This window comes from Penicillium verrucosum (assembly GCF_028828655.1).
Source record: "Penicillium verrucosum strain IBT 35672 chromosome Unknown utg000001l_segment0_segment0, whole genome shotgun sequence".
Classification (NCBI taxonomy): Eukaryota; Fungi; Ascomycota; class Eurotiomycetes; order Eurotiales; family Aspergillaceae; genus Penicillium; species Penicillium verrucosum.
Window position 1 is genome coordinate 2602467 of NW_026643210.1, and position 16560 is coordinate 2619026.

The 16560-nt window shown below is 48.2% G+C and overlaps 5 protein-coding genes across 5 annotated transcripts; 2 read left to right on the plus strand and 3 right to left on the minus strand.

The window, feature by feature from the left end:
- Positions 1-581: 581 nt before the first annotated feature.
- N7516_000964 (NAD(P)/FAD-dependent oxidoreductase) lies at positions 582-2058 on the plus strand (the record flags this gene model as incomplete). Its single annotated transcript, XM_057213686.1, has 2 exons — positions 582-1162; positions 1221-2058. The coding sequence occupies 2 exons, from the start codon at positions 582-584 to the stop codon at positions 2056-2058; spliced, it is 1419 nt and encodes a 472-aa protein (XP_057075569.1).
- Positions 2059-2564: 506 nt separating this feature from the next.
- Positions 2565-2898, minus strand: N7516_000965 (uncharacterized protein; the record flags this gene model as incomplete). Its single annotated transcript, XM_057213687.1, has 2 exons — positions 2565-2793; positions 2861-2898. The coding sequence occupies 2 exons, from the start codon at positions 2896-2898 to the stop codon at positions 2565-2567; spliced, it is 267 nt and encodes an 88-aa protein (XP_057075570.1).
- A 1665-nt stretch (positions 2899-4563) lies between these two features.
- On the plus strand, positions 4564-7176 carry N7516_000966 (uncharacterized protein; the record flags this gene model as incomplete). Its single annotated transcript, XM_057213688.1, has 4 exons — positions 4564-5152; positions 5221-6109; positions 6175-6846; positions 6936-7176. 4 exons carry the CDS (start codon positions 4564-4566, stop codon positions 7174-7176), a joined length of 2391 nt encoding a protein of 796 aa, XP_057075571.1.
- Positions 7177-7347: 171 nt separating this feature from the next.
- On the minus strand, positions 7348-12838 carry N7516_000967 (ATP-grasp fold subdomain 2; the record flags this gene model as incomplete). Its single annotated transcript, XM_057213689.1, has 14 exons — positions 7348-7434; positions 7497-7789; positions 7851-7882; positions 7944-8545; positions 8598-8808; positions 8876-9258; positions 9324-9467; positions 9548-9669; positions 9743-9940; positions 10133-10143; positions 10195-10285; positions 10356-12299; positions 12350-12379; positions 12433-12838. 14 exons carry the CDS (start codon positions 12836-12838, stop codon positions 7348-7350), a joined length of 4554 nt encoding a protein of 1517 aa, XP_057075572.1.
- Positions 12839-14409: 1571 nt separating this feature from the next.
- N7516_000968 (CAP domain-containing protein) lies at positions 14410-15375 on the minus strand (the record flags this gene model as incomplete). The annotated part of the gene is made up of 2 exons (XM_057213690.1): positions 14410-14752; positions 14804-15375. 2 exons carry the CDS (start codon positions 15373-15375, stop codon positions 14410-14412), a joined length of 915 nt encoding a protein of 304 aa, XP_057075573.1.
- Positions 15376-16560: the final 1185 nt, after the last annotated feature.

A 16560-nucleotide genomic window follows, 5' to 3' on the forward strand; every position in this document is an offset into this window, starting at 1 on the left:
GGGGGAAGTGGGGTCCACGGGTTCATGGGTCCACCTGGGCAGGGGCACCCGTGGGTAGATCCGTGGGTACAGAATGCCCCAACTGCGGGTGGTTAACCTTCCAAGGTTGGAACTTTACGTGGTCAGGCCCCCGGGCCCCGGGGGGCCTACATATTGGGTTACTAATATCATGCGCCTGGAGCCCTGGAGTATGTCCAAACCGTGGAAATTACTCCGTAGGCTCACAACTCCGCGATAAGAAGCAACCTTGGGTCCAATAGGGAATGAATACCTAGGTAAATGTCATCATTTTTAGTGATAAGAGTTGCATGTTACATGTAACATATGACTTCAATCTAGGTATGTGCAATCTAGGAAGGAGAAAGCGACTTTGGATGCATGGCGAAGCACCTAGTTAGTATGTGTAGGCTGCCTGCCTACGTGTCATTAATAACATTATGCCGTGGCCATACTGGTCGGTCACCGCTCGATCCTTGAGGACCTACAACCGATCAAGGCCCCTTCCTTCCTCTGCTTGACAACCAATTTCTGGAGGTCAATCACTGACCTTATTCGAGCATTCCTTCATCCACAAGAAAAGCATGGATTTATTTTCATCAATTTTCCGATTTCTGTCCTCAGCGCCCGCCAAATTGCTTACCGGCGGATTCCTACTCCAACAACCAGTCGATGGTGTCTACGATGATGCCCTCCCAATCGAGCAAGACATCACGGTAATTCTTGGCGCTGGTGTTATAGGTCTCTCAACGGCCTACTATCTAGCTCTCTCGCTGAAAGAAAATGGTACATCTTCTTTGTCATCTCGACCAAATGTGGTTGTGGTTGAGCCATCGCATGACATCTGCCCCGGGGCATCTGGTGGTGCCACAGGGGGATTAGGCGATTTTGGATTTAGCGACACAGTTTCACCTTTGGGGGAACTTTCCTATGGGCTACATAAGGAATTAGCTTCAACTTATCAGGGCAGGAAGAATTGGGGTTTTAGGGACCAAAATATTTTCCGTGTGACACCGAAAAATTTCACAGGAGACCTATTGCCACCAGATTCATGGGCTCCAGTACCTCCTGTGGAAACGGATTTATCTAGCCTACCCGACTGGATAAAGTCTTCTGACCACTGGTCAGTGCAATTGCTGGCGCCCGTGCCTCATTCCTCTCATATGTATGTGCCCCAGAACATCATGTGAACGGAATCTATTAACTGTGTGATATATGAATAGTGACCCGGCGCGTTTCTGTCAATTCTTATACAAACAATGCAAAGATTTGGGTGTGCAGTTTCGCTTTAATTCTCTCGTCACCTCTGTCCAACAGGCCGAGAATACCGAGAGTTTCCGCAGCGTTACCATCAAATCTAGCACGACTACCCAGACAACTGAGAGTATTCCATGCCATGCTTTGGTAATTGCAGGTGGGCCTTGGTCTCCCAACATATTCTCTACGTTGTTCCCAGAAGCAACCGTGCAACTTCGCATGAATACAACATGGTCAGCTGGAAATCATGTCCGGGTTCGCAATCCCCGCCCGGAGATATCTGATGAATATGCCAACTCGACCCAGATATTTTTGAACAATGTTCTATCAAACTCCGACACAATGGACATAACTTCATTTCTCGATGGTTCGTTGTATTTGGGAGGATGGGGCGCAATACCAGAGATTTTACCAGAATTTGCAGACAATGTCAAGCCGCAACAAGCAGAGATTGATTCCTTATTGAGAGTGGCCCGTCAGTATCTGTCCCTTGGACCAGACGAGGCATTGGAGGCCTTTGATACCGGGCGTTGCTATCGCCCATGCGCGGTTCCCAACAAACCAATCATAACAAAAGTTAAATGGTCTCTTTTGGGATATCCGAACGATTTGCAAAGGACGGCCAGTTCTTGCTCCACGGACCTAGTGGGACATAAACAAGCCGTAGTAGGGGGACTTTATATCAATACTGGTCATAATAGTGATGGAGTGACTCTCGGCCCGGGAAGTGGGAAGGTGATGAGTGAATTGCTTTTGGGACGAACGCCTTCTGTTCCCGTCTCGGCGTTTGATATAGAATCTTAGTCGGTTCCTTGTGGTAGTATGTCTGCTTGGTCTTATTTTGTGAAGGATATATTGGTGGAATCCATATGCTATTCAGCAAAAAGCAAAAGGATGAATAATGTCATCCCGACCCTATCTTCCAGTTTCATCTCCGGGGCATTTCTCCCGGCTTTTGCCAAGCAGTCTTCAAATTTCGACAGTATGTGAGTCGAATAGTCCATGCCCCTACGCGCTCGGGTGGCCCTGTCACTTCCACAAAATCGGTTGCTTCTCTCAGGACTCCAGCGAGTTTTGCCCCCACAGGCTCTTAAGAGTATAAGAGCTAGATGCGTAAACATCGACATTGTGAATGAATGCTTGGCTATGGTCACGAGTTAGAAGATCTTACGGAGAGCTTCAATACGATGGAGTAAGAACTTGATTTCATAGATACAGAGGATTCCGTGAAGTGCGCCAAGGGAACGCTTGTCAGAAGGTAGGTATCCGTCACAGCTTTGTTCGGTCTCCTCTTAACGAATAGCTTGCCCCTACCAAGCTCCTCTTCTAGCAACAGTTGACTGATTCTGCATGCACCATGCTCTCCAAGCACGGTCCTCTGGTTTGTTCTTCTTGTCGTACTTGAAGGTCAACCAAGGCATTTCGGCTCGTTCCTTTTCGGTATATTTCTCGGGGGCCAAGGGCCAAAAGGCTTTCCACGGTTGTTCTTTAGTTGTTCGTGTAATCGCTGTGGTTGCTCTAATGTTGCCAGCCAGGGGCCTGGAAGGTTAGTTACACACACACATACACACAACATTCAAGATATAAAGCCCAAGAAAAGACCTACTTCAGGGCACTTCCAACACGCAAAACCGGTGTAGACATGACTTTCAACGTGGTCACAAGGTAACAGATTTGAAACTTTGCCTTGACTCAGTTCGTGGCGTTCTCCAAGGTAATAAGTTTCCAGGTCCCGGTGCTCTCTTTTGACCACTCCTAAACTACTTTCAAGACTAATCTCAAGCCTTCGGCGGCAAGAGCGGCAATATCTATGATTTGTTGGTTCCAATGATCTCCATGTTACCCCGCCCGCTAGTAGGTCCTCTCCTTATACTCTATATAGTTAGCGTACGGTGCCTCCTATTGAGGTAAGCTCCCATGTACGCTAGCTTCGCCCAGGTGTGATGCGCGTTGCATTAGTGATTACACTCAGCCTCTGCCACGTCGCAAGATCAAACCCACGGATGACCCGGAGAGCACGTAATTGGCGATAAAATCTTCGTCATGTGTCCCCAAACTTACGTGGTGGGGAAAGGCATATACGGACTACCCGTTAGCGTTTCACACCCGGTATTTACATCCGGTATTTACGATGAATCGGTATTACTCGGCCAAAATTACATGGCTAGTCATGGGGAGCCTCTAGATATCCGTCAGAACTCAGACAGGGGTTCGATTATCAAACGCCCAATTCTGAAGTGTAGCAATCCTACTAACTGATGGATGAACGGAAATGGGATCTTCTAGGACATGAACGATGTAAGATACAGGAAGAATTAAGAAGGTTCTGAATCATGGTTATGCTCATGCTCGGAGATCACAAGTCATGTTTCATGGTCTGCGTGGCCTTACTTCAGCTGAACTCCGTTGGCATGTTGCATTACTCGGTGTAGGGCTTGGCTCTCTGAAACTCAACTTGCATCCTCTCTGCAGGTTGGGGATGGAGATCACTCTTGTATTTTCCAAAACTGGTCTTATCCAGCTGTATTATACCGCTATAACTCACCTATAATCCACAGCCCCTGTTGTCTTCACGAAGAGGCACCCTGGAAAGACCTTCAGCAGTCCTATTGATGTGCTATTATTACTCAAGGTCTCAACTAGGCCTCAAGGTACTAACATCATGAGGTTTGTATCCTAACACAAGTCGTTCTTAATAGACCAAGACTAATCAAATATTTGAAAAGTAATCTAACAACGGCGGCGGAGTTTTGGGATGAAGCACTTCAAAGTCACCTATCCAAACTAAAGCCCAAAGACAGAAAGAGAATCATGGAGTTACAGAACACTATATCTTTTGACCAAACTGGTCTAGAGAAGATGTTCCAGCCATTGGAATCAGAGTACCAGGGAAGCAAATCTCACATTATCATGGGGCGGGTTGGAAAAATTTCTTCCCATATCCTATCCTTTGGGAAGGCTATCGATGTTGTTGTCGGCCAGAGTAACCTACCAGTCGGGTTGATATGGGGGGGCATGCGAGTCCTGCTCGAGGTACGAGAGACTTCCTCCACCCGACGAGGGCTTTTATTAACGAGAAGTTCAATCTATAGGTTTCAAGTACATCTTCTGATATGCATGAGCAACTACTTGACATGATCGAGGCTTTGTCAATGTATCTTCCTCTTGTACAAGACTGGACTGAAATCTTCCCCCATCCGATCATGCCGAGCTTGCACGGAATCTGAAGAAGACTTGTGGTGCATTTGTTGAATTCCTCGTGGAAGCTATCCTATTCTTTCGGAGGTCGTCACTGGGTAAGACAGCTATATGAGATTCCTTTCTCGTGACCCATTGGTTGATTTGATTCAATATACAGCAAACACGGCTCGCATTTGGTTCTCTCCTGGTTTCAATAGTCAATTCACCAAGTCCCAGAAGACTATCGAGCAGTACACCAAACATCTTGACCGGCTGATTGCTACGGCTGCTATCAAAGCCTCTCATAAGCACGACATTCACATCCTCGATATCCTCCAAACATCACATGCAGCACCTGCATCACCTCCAGTACCTTTACCGGTTTCGTTTCCGTTTCGATTTCTACAAAATTGCATTCGGAATGATCAATTCTTCGGACGAGAAGAACAGATGACACGTCTGGATTCCATTTTCTCCCAGCCATATGCACAGAGCATACAAAGTGTTGTGATACACGGATTGGGTGGAAGTGGGAAGTCGTCATTGGCCAAAGAGTACATGTACCGTCGCATGGGCAGATATGATGTCGTGCTTTGGGTATATGCAGACGACGTAAGCAAACTCAATACCCAGTTTATTTCCTTGGCGAGGGCACTGGGCATTTTCACCCACGAAGGTCAGGCCCGTGAAGCCGTTCTTCATTTCATCAACAACTTACGTTCGTGAGATTCCAAATGCCCTTTACACATAATCCACGATTATACCGCTAACAGGAATTGAAAATAGTGGTTCCATTTCTCATTGTTTTTGACAATGCCGACAACCCTTCGATTTTGTCGTCATATTGGCCGAGCTCGGGACAAGGCTCGGTGATAATTACTAGCAATAATCCTACTACTCGTGAAGAGGGTTACGCACAGCACGGCATTACTACGGCAACCTTTGACAATAACACTGGCCCACAGTTTCTCTTATCACTACTTGATGACAGAAATTGGAGCTCAGAGGATATCAGAGCCATCCGTGACCTCTCTCAGCAATATGATGGATTGGCTCTTTGCCTCCGACAGGCTGCATCGTTCATGAGGTCAAGACGATGCAGTCCATCCCAGTTTTTCAAGCTTTATCAAACTCGACATGCTGAAATTGATTCCTTCCCCATACCGAACTATAACAAAAACGTGATAACAGTTTGGGATATGTCGATGACCATGTTATCTTCAGATTCAGTGGTCCTGTTGGATGTGTTATCTCTCTTTGATCCCGATTCAATCCCAACACAGCTGTTTCATCCGAGGCAAATGAAGCATAGATATGGTGCATTCCTGGAGGACCAGATGAATGTCCTCAACGCCGTTGAGGGCTTGATCAGTCAATCTTTCGTCGAGTTCAACGAACAAGAAGAGACACTCCGGATCCATCGTTTCTTTCAAATGGCAACTTTTCGACGGCTGAGTCAAAGTCTTGAGAGATTCCAGAATTCCATCCACCTTGCCACTGAACTCATCCATAACTATTTACCCGAAGACGACCTGGTCTCAGTGAGACAGCCTCAACGATGGAAATTTATCGAGGGGGTTCTGAGTCATGCCTTCAGCGTTTACCGCCAAACTGTCTCCGGCGCGCCTGGCCACGTATCAGCAATGCTCCTTCAATGTTTGAGTCACCTGGTGAAGTGAGCTTTCCTTTCTTCACAAGTGTATAGCGGATAATCTTCAATGCTGACTTTCATATTTACAGCTACGGATTTGAAACTGGTCAGTATGCTTTAGGGCAGGAGGCCTTCCAGAAAGCGCAGGCCATCATACACAAAGTGTATCCCTTGGATTCCATTATTCTGGCGCGACTGTACTATTACCACTCAAGGATCTGTGCAGAAGAGTGCAGGACCGAGGATATGCTACACTCAATACAACTCTCCCAGGCGTACTTTGACGAAGCAGCAACCGAAGACCCCGATCTGCATCATTCGGCTCTTTACAAATCGATATTGTCCGCGCATGGCAATGCGTGTACCGGAATGAAACAATATGCGGAATCTGAACGCCTTCTGCTGCACGCCATCGAATGTTGCATGAAACTAGGCACAGAGCAGGAATGGAGCTTGGGCAACTTAACGCAGAATCTAGCATGCTGCTACCTTTGGTCAGGCGACCTAGAGAAAGCGGAGCTCACTGCGAGAAGAGCTCTACACCAACCAAACACAAATCCCGAGGCTGCAAAATACACAATGGGAAATATAATGTTGCAGAAGGGGTGCTACGACCAGGCACTTTCGCTGCACAAAGAGGCCCTGGCCACTTACTGCGAGACTATGGGGCCTGACCATCTCACTTCTTCGGATTCATGGAATAAACTTGGGTGCATACTCTCCATGCCCAAGTTTGCGGATCAGCATATCAGGGAAGCAGAGTAAGTATTGTATTCAACTCTTGTGGCTGTTTTGCATCACAGGCCTTTTGGTCGCCTATATTCCATACTAAATGCTGATTTCGCTCTAGACAATGCCTCAGAGAGGCCCTTCGGATTGTGCAGCTACCGGCTAATTCCGGGAATTATATCTCTGGCGTTCTGACCGCTAGAATATGGTGGCGGCTTTCTGGGATTTTGGGCACATGCGAGGAATCCCAGACCATGCAGGCAAAGGCTTTGGAATATTTGGAGGCTCGGATAGGACACAAGGTACCTTTTGAGGATGTTGGGAAGGCTTTTGAAGATTTGGTTTTCTACTGGAGCCGCTGAGTGTCCATCCATGCTTATTGAACATGTATTTATAGTTATGTTTGTTTTGTATGCTTTCCAATACGCGCACAGTTTTATATAGATGATAAACATCGCTGTTCTTATATTCCCTAGTATAGGACTTTATCCTGAAGGATTCTCTACATGTGTCTCTGCTAACTAACTATGCAACTATTGATAATTAGTCAACGCGATAACCTTCTTTGCAGCCTCCTCGAATCCATCAAATGCATGCAAAGGAAGCCCACTTTCCGCGATCTACGAATATCCAAGTCAGCAACTAGACAATGGTAGCCGATAATCAGACTAATAATACTTACCATCTTCTGCCCCAGTTCCTCATTTGTACCTCGCAGTCTCACAACCACTGGAACCTTCATATTCAAATCCCGGAAAGCCAAGATAATACCCTCAGCAATCATATCACAACGAGTTAGTCCGCCAAAAATATTAACAAAGACGGCCTTGACGCGCGTGTCAGAGCATATCACACGGAATGACGCCTTGACAGTCTCCGAAGTAGCTTTACCACCGGTGTCAAGGAAGTTCGCGCAGTGGCCGCCGTGAATAGTGAGGGCGTCAACTGTGTTCATGGCAAGACCGGCTCCATTGACTGCGAGACATTGTGAGTAAACACCTCTATCGTTTGAATGGGACGTAGATAAGAGACATACCAAGTGTGCCAATGCTGCCTTCGCCTTCCAGCCTATTGTATGTCAGTAAAGATACAGAGTAACCTTGGGAGTCATGGATGTGCTTCTACATACTTGACGTAAACAATTCCGTCCTTTTCGGCTTCAACTTCCTCTGGGACTTCTTCGGACTTATTCCGAAGTTTGTGGATATCTTCCTGTCGGCCTGAGCTGCGGAATGCAGCATCGTCAAAGCCGAAACGCGCACCGTGAGTTTCCAAGGCACCATCGGCGGAGATGCCAATCTGTGTCTCTAGCGTAAAGGCCTCCTTCTCCTTGTAAATTTCCCAGAGGGCTTGTACAAAGCTTGCAAGCTGCTTGTGCGTAGAGGGTGGAAGACCCAAATGCGAGGCAACAGCAGCGATAACAGAGGTTTTGAATTCGGTCTGAGTGTAAGGAAATGGGAATTTATGCGACTGAGCTGTGTTCAAGTCGGATGTCGGTGAGGCAATAATGCATGGCGATGAAGCTGTTCTGTCGACTGTAATAGAGATGGAAATAGAATTATCGCAGCTGGAAACCGACTCATTCACAGGGACAGACTTCTGCCTGACGAGATCGAATGCCTGGAACTGCTTGATATAAAGATTACGCTTGTGTTGAGAGATCGGTCTCGAGATTGGCGCAACTCGTCTCATAGTATGAAACCCGTGTTTTTGTGAGCTGGTGGACATTGACTGTGGGTATGTCAGTATACGTCAGATCCGATTCAGAAAAGCAAACTCTCACATTTGTACCCGGCCGACTAGACTGATTCGTAAACAAAGTCTTCATCCCCTCACCGAACTTCTCAGGATGGTTAACCATAACCGCGCCAGCACGCTCAAGCGCTCGATATTTGGTTTCTGCATCTGGTTCCCCAGGCGCAGCCCAGGCCCCGGCATGTCCCATAATCCGCCCAGGGGGTGCCTCCAATCCCCCAACAAGAGCCATAATGGGCCTATCCAAGATCAATTAGCATTACATTCGAAAGCAACAGAGAACAAATAAAAGACGCAATAACTTACTTAGGATCCACACTCTTCCGTCGATAATCCTCGATCCACTCAGCGGCATCCATCTCCGCCGTACCCCCGATCTCACCAACGAGGATAATACCCCGAGTATCAGGATCATTCTCAAAGAGGTTGAGAGCATCAACAAAATTAGTGCCAGCCAACACATCGCCTCCCATACTAATACAAAGACTCTGACCAAGTCCCGCACGAGTCGTCGATGCCACAGTCTCATAGCTCAATGTCCCAGACTTAGCCACGATACCGACATTACCCGGTGCGAAGCAAGGTAATGGCTGGAAGCCGATTCGGCATTTGCCGACGGCGGATATAATTCCTGGGCAGTTCGCGCCCACTAGACGGGTCTTGGATTGTGTTTGGAGCATGGAGTGGATCTGTAATATTGTTACCGAAGACAGTTTAATCTTTACCAGCACGATTAATCGTAAGTATGTCATACCCGAAGGATATCGTGGATCGGCACATGTTCCGCCACAGCTACGACGAGTGGAATTTCCGCTTCAATGGCCTCTTCGATGGCTTTGGCAGTTTGGTTTCCGGGAACATAAATCGCGGATGCATCGGGTTTTTCCCGTTCTTGGGCCTGGAGGTGGCTGCTCGTCAGTCAACTGGTTTTAAATTACGCCCTCACCAACAAGAGAATAATCAATCCAATACTCATACCGCTTTAACAGATGGGAAGACTGGTAATCCTAGATGTTCGCCTTCAACTCCAGGCTTAACGCCGCCCACGATCTTAGTGCCCCATTCGAGAGATTCCTTGACATTGGCAGTCGCCTGTCTTCCTATGGTAGGGATTAGCATTACATGCATTCCATTGCGGGATACGTCTCGATTAAAACAAATAGGAATAATTACCCGTAAATCCCTGGAATAATACCCTGGTATGAGCACCAATCTTGAGGTTTGGTAGCGTGTCCGCATAACTGGCGGTGCGGGGGGTGGTTGTGAAATGCCTTGTTAGGGGAGCCCGCAACTGGGGCGCCCGTTTTGGGAGGACGTGGATAGTCATGGCGTTTAGGGTAGAATACACATATGTAGATTGATACGGTGATTCTATAGAATGAATTATATATGCAATGTCAAATTTGAAATTCAGCCATGTTAAGAAGGCTATAAGCTAAGTCGGCTAATCCGATGTCGGAGATTTCCCCACATTTGCCGAGGATGTCCGTTTTAGGAAATGAGAGATACAAAGTATATAGCAGGCATAAATCCATTCGTTTTCTGATTGAAATAACTAAATACTCCCTTCCGCTCTAACCCAACACGATCAATATTCATTAAGATGAAGTTTCTTCCCCACAAACCTCCGTCTAGCAGGTTTCTCGCCGCGTTGTTCCCGTTCCGCATTGAGACCCTTAAGCGCATGAAGAAGCATACCAGCATCAAAGAAGCCATCTAGTAAGAATAACAAGTTAGCAAAAGAACGGCAACCAAAGGCATAAGAAAAAAGAATTCAAAAACTTACATCCGCCCATCCCATCATCCTCCATAAAGCTACTATCAGCAGCCGAAGTAGGCGTCTCAGCACCCTGCACACCCCCACCTCTTACAAGCCGACCACGCCGATGCGACTCAGACTGCAAACTCTCCGCAAGCGCCTCAGTCTCTCTTGCGCGACTAGTACGCGGACTCGTCGGCTTGCGATTCGTCGCGCGCAGCAACTTCCGAATCTCAAACAAATACGACTCAAGCGTGTCCATAAGCCGCGACGTCTGTCTGTGCTTGGAGCTCGCGCAGATCGAGATCGAGTCGTCCTTGATAATATATCCGATGCCGAAACCATCGGCGGATGTAGGACCGAAGCCGAAGTGTCGCAGACACGGGTTTCCGCAGTTCGAGGTCGACAGCACGCTGTTGTTGATTTTGTCCCAGCCAGGGTCGGCGAAAATCGCGGGTGTTGGCGCGGATGTTGTGCGGTAGGCGCGTGTGCTGCTTCCCGGCGAGGAGAGGCCGTCATCTGAAGGGGAGGAGGAGGACAGTTTCGGTGACTCGAGGCCTTGGCTTTGGGTTTGGGATTGTGTTTCACCGGGGCTGGAGTATCCGCCTGTTGAGCTGGTGTCTGGGAAGAGGCCTTCGTCAAAGGACCGTTGCCAGAGGCAGTAGAGGGCGTAAAGGTGGCGGTCTGGGCCTTGGCCCTTTGAACATTCCTTGGTGGCGTCTGTGTGCTTTTTGCATGCGGTGCGGAGGGCTTCGACCTTTTGTTCGGCGGCGTTCTCGCCCCAGAATGCTGTGACGAAGTCGATGGATTGGGGTGTTACGGTGCGCACGGCTTCCGTGCGTCCGTGTAGGAACATCTTTGTCATGGCTGGTTCGTAGGTGTTCTCGACTCGGCCGTAGAGGCCGTAGTACGCGGCTTGGAAGGCCATCTGGATGAATGCGTCTGGAGAGAAGCCCATTGAGGTTATGAAGTTCTTGCCGAACCCTTCGAAGTCCAGGACTTGGAACTCGTGCTGGCAGAGCAGGTCGGAGAGGTGGGATTCGGCGAAGCGGAGCGCGATGTTAAGCTCGGGTGTCATGTCCCATTCTAGTTTGCGCGGTGTCGTGCTCACGTTTCCGAAACTTTGCGGGTCGCGCTTCGCTGGGTCGGGGCTGCTGGTTGCCCATAGGCTTGGGGATTGACCGTTGATAGTCCTTGCGAAGCGGAGGATGGTGTCGGTGTACACATCGCTAGCAAAGCGCAGCACCGTGTGGCCATCCACGCCGGTATGCTCGAAGTTGATACCGGCACTGCCGTTCTCGCAGACGATGATTTGCAGCTTGTCGTACCACCGGTTGGTGCAAGTTCCAACCTGGACGCCCTTGACGACTTCGCTTGTGCCACAAAGCATGTTAGCACAAAGCTCGGACATGGTGGATGGCTCTGTGCCGTCCAGGCATAGGACAAAAAGCGCGGTATCGACAATGTTCAAACACTCCGCGTTGTTAGATCTGGAATCTTTGGTCATGATATCGCGTAACCCCGACCAAACTTTTCGATTCTCTGTGCTGAGTACACCCAAAGCACCCTTGGCAGCCTCATGAAGCGGAGTATGGGCCGCGTCCTCGATGATCACCTGCAGGTTAAGCGAGATATCCTTCTCACTCATGATCAGATCACTATCGTCATCCAAGACGTCAAACCAGTAGAACTGTCCCCGACACATAACAACCATGTGTTTAGCCGAGGGGTCCTGGCTAATGACACAGCCATTATCGGTAGGCAGACGTGCGGTTCCAAAAAGGCGCGAGTACTGATACATGCAAAGAGGCGTTCCTCGCACGGTATCAGGGGGCAACTCCTCCCGGCGCACAGCTCGAACAAATGCCAATGATGAGATTACCAGTGACGCAGCTCGAGTAACTTGATGATTTCTGGCGGGAGTTGGGTCGTCCTCCAAAAGGAAAAATGGATTGAGGTTCAAAACAACGGCTGCGAATATTAGATGGGCACAAAAAATGCCAACAGGAAATCCAACTTACGATTATCGAAATTCAAGTAAGAATCATACCCTAGCAGTTATCAGCTAACCTCCCATCAAATCCTAGGTTATGAATAGACTTACAAAATTGCTCGATATAACTTGTCTTTGAACCAGCATAAGTCTTAAGCCGTTCTTGCAGAAGGGGACCATCATTCTTTAGAAAGTCCCGAACAGCAGCCTTAGTCTCTTCATGATCACGCGGGCTCTGCAAGCCCTGCAGAGTGTCTATGTATCGGCGACAGGTATCCCCCAGATCGGGAATAGGAAGCTTAGGTAGCGAATCCTGGTTTGCGAAAGTCAAGCCTTCGCTCTTAGGGGTATGGGGTTCAGCGACCTCAGTGGAGGGCTGTTCAGTAGGGACATTTGGTCTCATGACCGTGTGGCCTTGGGGGTCAGACCCGGACCTTCTGTTTGAGTCGGTGTCCATGGAATCACCGAGTGGTTTGGGGGCTGTGAAGAATCGGACTGCCATTGAGGAGTAAGACATGATGTTAGATGTGTTCAACGTTTCAAGCAAAGATAAATCAGGCGTAGCGACTAGCGAGGACGGTGGGGATTGACAGGAGGCGTAGGGCTGTGCGGTAGAAGTAGTGGCAGTCTTGGAGACAGTATGATGGCATTGAGACTATGTCATGTGCAGATGCAGACAGATAGGTAAGGGGACGAGGGGATGAAAAGAGAAGATATATGCGAATATACGAAGGTCACAAAATAAAGATCATGCAGAAATAAGAAGAAAGCAAGGTGGCGCGAGACAGGAAGAGAGCATGATAATTTTATATGGAGGGATTGTAGAGTGATCTCGACAGATGTGGATCCGGCTCGGGCCTAAGGGGAGAAGGAAAAGGAACACAGATTGAGCAAAGTACTTACAGAGTGCTGTTCAATAGTGCAAATGGTATGCAACCCCGAGGTGCGGGTTAGTGTGACCGGGTGATACGGTGGAAGAGCGGAATGATAGCGCCGGAGAAACGGATGAGTTTTGCTGTACCGTTTGTCAGATGTCAAATGACTGCCAATAGAATAGCCCCGTGGACGAGTAGTTTATGGTTTCTATAGTGCCCTTTTAGGTGCCAGGAGATTCTGGAGGTTTGAAACATGTATAAATCACACCTGAAAGCCTTTTCCATGAAGAGTGACAATGGAATGCCTTTGTCTTGGGGGGATATGCCCCTCACCCCGTGGGGCTCATTAAGAGGGACATGATAGGGTGGGATACCGGATATACCAGGCTAAGAACTTACTTCCAAGGTCAATGTCAATCACTGATGGACCCTGTACATTGCCACAGGTATCTTGGCTCGGGATAAAGATGTACAAAGAAAGCTTGGACCTCGATGAGATTGACAGATTAAGGCCGACTGGCTCTTTAACAAAGATCAAAAGGCGACACCCGAGATGGAGGAAGTAGTTTACCCTGTATCGGACACAGAAATTCTTGGAATTTGAAGTATATCGGCATGAGCTCTCGTTTCATGTCCAAATGACGTTTCGGGCGAAGGGACCGGTCATGCGGGGAAGCTTGTGGTCACGTGAACACAGCGTCATAGGGCTAAAAAGGAACATATACCTAAGTCACCATCCAACTACAACCGGCTTTACAATAGAAAAAACCTACGATTTTGTGGAGGATGTTGAGGGAACTTCATAATACGCTAGGGGTACACAGTACATCACGCTTGCAAATGCAAATGCAAAAAAAAAAAAAAAAATATGACGCCAGAGATTCTGTTATCCACAGGATGAGCCGCACGGAAGAGTGGCGGAAGACAGGAGTCATAAGAATATTCACAAGGAATAATAATATCTGCATTGCCATGAGTCCTCCCAAGGAGAAGGACGGAGCACGCTTGCATACATACAGTATGGGTCACCGATCGAGGCAGGACATGCAAATGATGAAGAAGGTAAAGACAAGAAGACAAATCCAGTTGGCGCAAAGCGAATGGGTGAGAGACATGTTGTTTAGAAGAACAGGATCAATGGGTTTAGATCACTCCACACAAGAATATCAGATGTGGCATTCTCAAATCAACAGCTCCATATATCCCGAGACGTTTATGCACTGGGCTTCAAGACGTTTTCGGCATACTCGCCGGCGTAGTTACCGGGCGAGCCATAGTTGCAGACAGTGTAGGGGGCGGCACTACCAACATTCTTCAAGTCAGAGCAGCTAACAGTAGCACATCCGACTTGAGTGGTAGCCTTCCAGACGATCTGAGTGAAGTGGCCCCACTTATCGAAGTTGGTCTGATCAGGGCTAGCCTCACCGTAGAGGCTGGCGAAGTACGGCTCCTCGTCAGTGTACATCATCTCGCTGATAATCTTCTCACCGACGAGATCTCCATCGTAACCGTATGCGATGTTCTGGCCGTAATCTCCGCTTGCGGACGGGATGGAACTAGTTAACGTTAGTATGATTGTTTCTCAAGCTAGACGAAGGAATACTTACGTGTCGTGTCCGTACTCGCAACGCGAGGCCAGAGTGTGGGCAGCTCCGGCGAGGTCGTCGGACCAGGTCAAGCCGCTGGCGGAGTGGTCGCTGCGGTGAAGGTTGTGGTAGTGCAGGATGGACTTCTGGTAGGAGTTGGCAGCGTTAGGGGCGGCAGTGGCAGCGGCGGTGGTCGAGGTAGCCGAAGAGGTAGCGACAGAGGTGGCAGCGGGGGCAGCAGTGGTCACGGGCTTGAGTTCGGCCTCGGTGGTCGAAGACGAGGTGGTGGAGGATGTGGTTGCGCTGCTGGGTTCAGGCTCAACCACGGCGGCAGGGGTAGTAGGAGCCGCAGCAGAGGCGGTCTCGACCTCAGCGGGGTCCTTCTTGGAAATATCGAGAGTGGGAAGGGCAGCGTTGGTAGGCTTGGTGTGGTCCTGCTTGACCAAAACAGCGGCGCTGGGAGTGTTGGTGGGCCACTGGGTGACAGTCTCGGTGATGGTAGTGGTAGTCCACTCGGTCACGTAAACCTCCTTCTCAATAACCCTAGCACAAGTGCCGACCGCCAAGGCGGCAATGATGACAGCAGAACGCATTTTGGGATTGAAGACAAAGAAACTTCTCCAGGAAGTTTTTGTGAAGAGAATGGGAGAATTGGGGTCAAGCAGATCGACTGCTTTGACAAAGGAGTGTGTACGTTAGGGATAAATGAATGGCAGGCCTTTTAAAAACACCTTCTTTCTTCAAGGAGTGAAAGAAAGATAAGATGCAGGCTGAAATGATTTGTGAGGACGAGGAGAGAGAAGAGAGGAGAAAAGGGAGAAGGAGGAGGTTAATGTGGTAGATATTGTAGAAAGGGGAGATGAGGAGGAAGTGGGGGGGGACCGTGCGAACAATCGGGATATTAATTTTAAATGAAAGGTCCAAATGGAACTGGGAGAATTGGAGCAAACAAGTGGTAATTATTTGGATAAAATTTATTATATCCATTTGAAAACCTTCAATGGCTATACTTATTCTCTTTTCTTTGGGGGGACTTTCCAGCCTCTCGAGAGTTGAACATACCATACTGTGGCACATTCTATAGTACATTCCAAGTCCTAGATACCATTTCACACAGATATGAGGCTGGTTTAGAAATTAAGCAAATATTCTCCGATATTCTATGTGTAATTTCTTTTTAAAGTATTAAGGATATCGACATATTAAAAATTAAAATTAAGAATCTGCTGTGTGATGTGATGTATGATGTCCACAGGTAGCCTGGACCACTCTATAAGCCCACATATCGGGGGTACGTAGGCACGTACGCTAAGTCAGAAGAGGTTGTCAAAGGAAATAAGGTAATTAAAAGTACCGTGGGTTTCAGGAGGAAAATCTTCGTATGGAGAGTCCTACGTACGGAGGAGTACACGGAGTACAAAAGAGCAATCAAGATCTTGTATGATCAAAAGCCAGGGGACTGTCAACATTGGAAGCCCCTTAGCCAGGAACGGTTTCAAAGTGTCCACCCGTAAGCTTTAACAACCAATCAAAACTCCCCATCAAGAAACAAAACTTCTCCACTTGCACACCCGCTTATCCCGCTAAGAAAACTTGGCTTGGAGGCCGATTCGGTAGTCTGAACGGGCGGAACTGTGTTATATTAAATCAATCAACCTCGTTTCAGCCACTCATTTATGGAATTAACGATCTTCTTTGGAATACGGAGTACCCGGCATTAATATGAGATTTCCCTGTTTTTTGGACTTTTCTTACATTGAGTTTTAGACAGCCCGCTT